We start from the raw sequence: 6614 nt of genomic DNA, 5'->3' as shown, positions 1-6614 counted from the left end.
TATTGATTTACTATTGTTGTCAAAAAATTTGTTGTAAAACCCTTCCTTTAACTTTATTTGCCTAATGGACTATCAAAGGGCAAAAGTATAACAATAACAATGAATGAAGATATTTTGGGAAACATTTAAGTTCGGAAAAGTTGGTGTAGAAACAGGATATTTTGAAAAAATCTCAATCAAGTTACTATGTAACAATACTTCTAACTATGGATTCAAGTGATTGGCATGCTAGTCGCTTCTGACATGCTAGTCGTTTCTATGTCACTTTTTTAACAAAAAGATATATGTTGTCACATTCTTAACAAAAGGTGACATAATGAACATGCTAAGCTCTTGTATGTTACAATGTTTCAGCCACTTTTCAACATTACAATCTTTAGCTTTCAGTGAACATATATACTGTAATAATTTTAAGCCCTCATATGTCACATTTTTAATGAAAAGTTGTCACTTTTCGTTAAAAAGTGACACGATGTCACTGGTTTTACACAGGGTGACCACCCAGTGCATTATTGACGCGATCGCCCAGTTTAATGTTTAAGGGCTTGCTGCCCTTAAACTGCTTGGGCAATCATCTGGAAGTTAAAGTTGGGTGATTGTCCAAACTACCAACCTAATTTTTCAAATTCATTTTTAACAAAATGTGACATAATATTACTTTTGAAAAAGTGACACATTATCATTTTTTTTTTTAAACAAAGTGACGCAGTGTCACTGTTTTACACTAGGCGGTCACCCAATGTATTATTGGGCGATCATGCTTAAGGGTGGTCACTTTTTTTTATTGTTTATTACTTTTTTCTTTTGATTTTCGGTGACTCTTTTTTAGCTTGTTACTTTTGTAAGTGCTTGTCACTTTTCTTTTTTCAAATTTTCCGTCAGTCTTTTTTTTAATTTTTTTTATTTTTTTTTTGAGTTTGTCACTTTTTTTAAAATTTCTTTTGTAAGTGCTTGTCACTTTTCTTTTTTCAAATTTTTCGTCAGTCTTTTTTTTTTTTTTTCGAGTTTGTCACTTTTTTTAAAATTTCTGTTTTTTTTTATCATTTTTTTTAGTGTGTAACTTTCTTGAAATATATATTATTTTTTAAGTGACAAACACCAATTTTTAATAAAAATAACATTGTATGTTATTTCTTAAATTGACAGTTAACTTTAAAAAATAATGCAGTGATATTGTGTCACTTTTTAAGCATAAAAAGTAAGTGACAATTAATTTTACACAGTATTTTTTTATTTAACTTTCAACATACTTTTCATATGATTTTTCAAAGAGTACTGCTATTTCCATGAACATTTTTTTATAAGTACATTTCACTCTAAGTTCATTTCTAATAAAATTTTAAAAATTACTATTTACATCCACGTCATATTCAAATCTTGTCCTTATTAAATTTATTCGTTTAAATATTATATATCCACATGAATTTTATATATTCATCCCACTTTTAATACATCCCTATTACATAGATTCGCCAAATCCTTAAAACCATAAACTCTTAAACCAAATGAATGAAATAAGAACAAAGCTAAACTGATTGAACATTAAATTAACATGAAATAAATTCTTTGTCTATTGAAATTTTGAGTATTAGAATGCTTCAAATAACAAATGCTAAATAAAGAAAAAAGAAGAAAGTTTGATTAAGTTGGCTACAATTATTCTTCTTTCTTGATTAATTGATAAAACTGTATCAGATTCCGTTTTGCATTCTTCGAAATCCGATATGATTCTCGGCACATAAATCACATTTTGGGCCACCATCACCTATAATAACATTCATGTATTTTCTTTTCTTTCTATTAGGATTTTAGTTAAGCACAAATGAAAATAAAAACTAGTGAATCAATTTAGAGATATTTATTTTTATTTAATTTTGTTTATGTCTATTTAAGTAAATTTATATAGAATTTAAAATGTAACAAAATTTAATCTTTAAAAGTAGACATATATATAAAAATAATAATGCTATTTGCAGTGAAAACTACCAACAATCGCCCTATGTGGTGTACACTTGGTAGTTTTTCATTTGATGTATAATTCAAAAAATGACTATCATATCTATGTATCAAATATCAAATTGTCAAGTGTATGCCACATAGGGTGACTACTGACAATATTCACTACGAATAGCATTATTCATATAAAAATTATGGATGAAAATAGCGGTACCCTTTTTTAAAATACCCTTAATTTGAATAGTATATTTGTAAGTTTTCCCATGTGAAATTCTACTCCAAATATGCGTGGGCCGTAGTGCGCAAAAGAGTGGGCTTTTAAACTTAAACAGCCCACATACTATCCTCCGCTTTCCGGCCAAGAAGCCCATATAAGCTATAATTTTCTCTCTCCACTTTTTTATTTCTTCTATTACCCGTTTACTTTCCCGAGTCTTGAATAGGCAGAACTGTAAGCCCCTTCACATCCCACGAATAAAAAAGGTGAAATTTATCTCCCCTCTCTCTAAAATTACTTTTTCTTTCTCAAATTGTTTGTCTTAATTCAGTTTATTTGAATTCTTCTGAATACAATCAATAGAAAAATATAAAAATGCTGATTTTTGGGTACAAAAAAGACCCATTTCTTGTTATAATATTTGGGTTCTTAATAATTTTTTCATATTGTTAATGCATGTAATGAAAATAATTGAATTTGAGGAATGCTGATTTTGGGTTTTTAATTTTACTTTTTTATTCTGACATTATACAGTAATCGAGGGAATTTGGCTTTGTTCTGTTAAATATTTTATTGAAGATAAAGCAACGAAAATGGGAGATGAAAAGGATGCGTTTTATGTTGTACGGAGAGCGAACACCTTTGGGGTGTACAAGAGCTTAAGCGATCTTCAAGCTGTGCTTCAATCTTCTGTAATTTTCTGAACCCTTATTGCTTTTCATTTATATGTGTTTTCTTCTGCTGAAAGATACTTGTTAAAGATTAAAGAGGCTTATACTGTCTTTTTAACTTTTGCGTACTTCTTTTTGTTTAGTTTACTGTCGTGGGTGGAGCTGTACGTATTGAAAAATGAAATAAAAATATATGTACTTATACATAGATGCACTTATGACCTAACCCTTAGGATGGGTATACATAGATGCACTTATGACCTAACCCTTAGGATGGGTAAGGTGTGTATACGCGTCTTGCCATTTCTATGGTTTTTATTAATTAGCCTCGACTTTTTGTACTTTTTATAGCATAGAATGTTTTAAAAGGGGATGGATGAGAGACCATTACAAATGAGGGATAATGAAAAAATTGAAGGAACTGATGGGGATGGAGATGACCTGGGAATCTTGTATTTAGATAACTCTCTTAAAATCCTATTAGTACCTTGTTTTATTAAAAAGGATTTTCGCTTATGTTAATTAGTTATAGAAGTTTTCTGACCTTTATTTTTTAAGCCTTTAAGGTGTCACTTGCTTATAAATTTTAGAAGAGAAAACAAATGTAGAAGAAAAAATATACATCTCATATCTTCCTTTGGTATCTGAAATTCAACACAAACATGTTCAAAAGACTATTGGAGTACGAAATCGAACTGGCTACAAACTTATATCTCCTTAATTTTAATAGGTTTTTAGTTCTCTTTTACTGGAAGAAACAAATATCAATTAGTTTCTGTGCACTTCTATCCTTATCTATTTCCTTTTTGCGGTTAAACTGAACCTTAATTATATCGTTACTGTCTTAAGTCTTAATGTACCCTCGTCTACATGAGTGTGCTCATACAAAGGTGTAAATTGACATATTCGATTTTGTTAATTGATTTAGTTCATCTTACATCTTGGTAATTCTCATGGGGTTCTTCTATTTATGGGAGAATTCTAAGATGCACGGACTCTCCTACTAGAGTTGTGTGTCCGTGTCCGTATCAGTGTCCATGTCTGTGTCTGACGCATATTGCATCGTGTCGAGCATCAACATTCTTGCACACTCAAGAAGACTCAAGGACGTGTATCCAACAATCCACATGCTTTTGTTCCCACTTCTATACGTCTTTTAAATTACGAAGTTCGAGGGATACTTCAGAAACATTGCTCTACACGTGTCTGCATGTCATTTGACATGTCCTATATTAAAAATTCTAAAAATAAAGATATAATGCATGAATTTAAAATTTTAATTGGACGTGTTCTGAAAATTTACATATCCTTCTTTTTGAAAAACTACATGTTAGCATGTCCGTAGGTCTGAATCGTGTCTCGTCCACGGAGAACTGAATGTCTTAGGTTGATGAAAGTGAAAACTTTCTCTCCTCTTCTAAACGATATAGCAATTAATGTTACAGAAATTTTAATTCAATATTGCTTTTTTCCTGCTATAACTTGCTCCAAATATTTGAAATGTCAATTAATTAATCTCTCTCCCATACCATTTTTTTTCTCCATTAGGTAAATGATCCTTTGCTAAGTGTGTTCAAAGGATACAGTTTATCTAGAGAAGCAGAGGATTATCTTTCCTCTCATGGACTAAAGAACGCGATTTACTCCATTGATGCCAGCGATGTGCAAGATGATCTCTTTGGCCAACTTGTCACTTGCCCATTTCGGGTTAGATGTTTCATTTTGATTGCTATTGACTTTCACTTGATGTTTCTTAGCTCTTATTTTATAGCATACTGTGGTTTGTTTTCATCATGATGATGATGATGATGATGTTAGGCCCCTATTCCTGGCTACATAAGTCCATATTTTAAGTATGTAGTCAGTAGGCAATAACATATATAATTAGATGTTATGTTGGTGTACTATTTTACTTATCATATGTACGAGCAAGATATAGGCATCCTCTGACACGTGTTATTTAAATGAAATATTGGTGTGATTGAGGATATTGATTTTTACAGCACCCAAATTCTTCTAAAGATAAAGCTGTTAGCAAGAATTATCCAGAGAAGAGGCCACAGGTAATTACTGGATCTGAATAGTTTTCAAATAGGAGACTTAACGTGATCCATTATGCAGCCATGATCCTAGTTTTAATTTAATAAGCAAAATTGATTTATTTATTGGCGCAATTATATTCCTACAAGAGGTTTGCTGCTTTCTTGATATTCTTTTATATTTTTTGGCAGGAGATTGTTGGATCAGCTTCATTTGCTGATAGTTCTCAGCAAAAGCATGTAAAATTAGATAATTTCCTTCCGGTTCCGCCAGTTTCATCTTATTGTGTAAGTTTCTGTCAAAATGGTAATTGTTATATTTGAATTTTATTAATACTATCATGCATGGTTCATTATTTTGTTTCCTGATTGATTCATGCTTGAATCTGGAGTCATGCTGGCTTAAAAGTGTGAAAAATATTGTCGGTTTGAATTTGGATATTGATGTATGTGTCTTCAAATTCTATAATTTGATATCTCTGCCTGAAATATTTATTCCTACAGGAATGTTTTTTCCCTGAGCCTTAATGTGGAACATGTACCCGAAGTTGGGGTGTAACTTAACTCTTGCCAACAAAGACAGCCAAAGTAAATATAAGCCTATAAATGTCAAAATTTTCCCAGTTTAAGTCTATACCAATATTAATCAATATGCAGAAAGCAATCCAATTTGTCTGCAGTTGATGCAGTAGTAAAGACTAATACACTAGAATAATCCATTTCATCACTGGAATTGCTTGTAACATTGTATGATTGCATCCTATTTGTATATATTGTATGATAGCATCCTATTTGTATGTTTGTACCACAGGATATGATATTGCTACTTCCTATATTCAACAGTCCAATTTTGATGTTTTTGGAGTTATAATTAGTTTCCATATGGTGTTGGGCAAGAACCAGGTTGCTTGCAACTTGATTCTGCGGTGCATGACAGGAAATGAAAAAATTTACTTCCAACCATATAAGGTGTTGGCAACACTTTTGCCTTACTGCCATATTTTAGATGCTTGACGTCTTAACTATTGAAATTCTATCTAGTTTTTGGATTTCTTGGCCATTAGCTGTCCATTGTAAATCCTATGCGTTCTCCTTCTCGTGTTTTCATCGTAGAAAATATGTTGTTTTATTCTGAGTTTTTTCATTTCTACTTTTACGTACAGAGTTCCTGTATTCTTGAGTTTGATGGCGCCTCGAAGGGTAATCCTGGTCTAGCAGGTGCTGGAGCTGTGCTGCGGGCTGCAGACGGAAGCATGGTATACTCTTTTATCTGGAGGGCTCTATCGTTTTTAATATGCTTGACCTTGAATTTCATTCTGATAGGTGTTTCGATTGCGTGAAGGCATGGGTGTTGCCACTAATAATGCTGCTGAATATCGAGGTCTCATTTTGGGATTGAAGTATGCAATTTCAAAGGGTTTCAAACATATACGTGCTCAAGGAGACTCGAAACTTGTCTGCATGCAGGTTCTCGTTTATTTTTTTTATTACCTTTGATTTATCATATCTTCATTTCTGTTCTTCTCGAATAAAACTTATTGCCAGCAAACCACCCCCAACAAAAATAGAAATCAGGACGACTTTTGAAAATTAACTCAAAAGATACTTTGGCTCTGAGAAAAACTTATGATCATTAGATGTGTTATATAATAGGACCTACTTCGCCATGTGGAGCAGTAGGTGCCATTTGTTCATTGCTCTCGTATTACCTGTCTGGAAGATTGTGTTCCC

The 6614-nt window shown here is 32.0% G+C and overlaps 1 protein-coding gene across 1 annotated transcript; it reads left to right on the top strand.

The window, feature by feature from the left end:
• The first annotated feature begins 2351 nt into the window (after positions 1-2351).
• Positions 2352-6395, top strand: LOC111397000. Its single transcript, XM_023023657.1, has 7 exons — positions 2352-2439; positions 2708-2865; positions 4393-4551; positions 4848-4907; positions 5076-5171; positions 6047-6139; positions 6207-6395. Exons 2-7 carry the CDS (start codon positions 2767-2769, stop codon positions 6378-6380), a joined length of 681 nt encoding a protein of 226 aa, XP_022879425.1. The 5' UTR covers positions 2352-2439; positions 2708-2766; the 3' UTR covers positions 6381-6395.
• The last annotated feature ends 219 nt before the right edge of the window (positions 6396-6614 follow it).

The sequence above is a fragment of the Olea europaea genome, chromosome 7 (assembly GCF_002742605.1).
Source record: "Olea europaea var. sylvestris chromosome 7, O_europaea_v1, whole genome shotgun sequence".
NCBI classification, from domain to species: domain Eukaryota; kingdom Viridiplantae; phylum Streptophyta; class Magnoliopsida; order Lamiales; family Oleaceae; genus Olea; species Olea europaea.
This window is presented reverse-complemented; position numbering and strand designations above follow the sequence as displayed.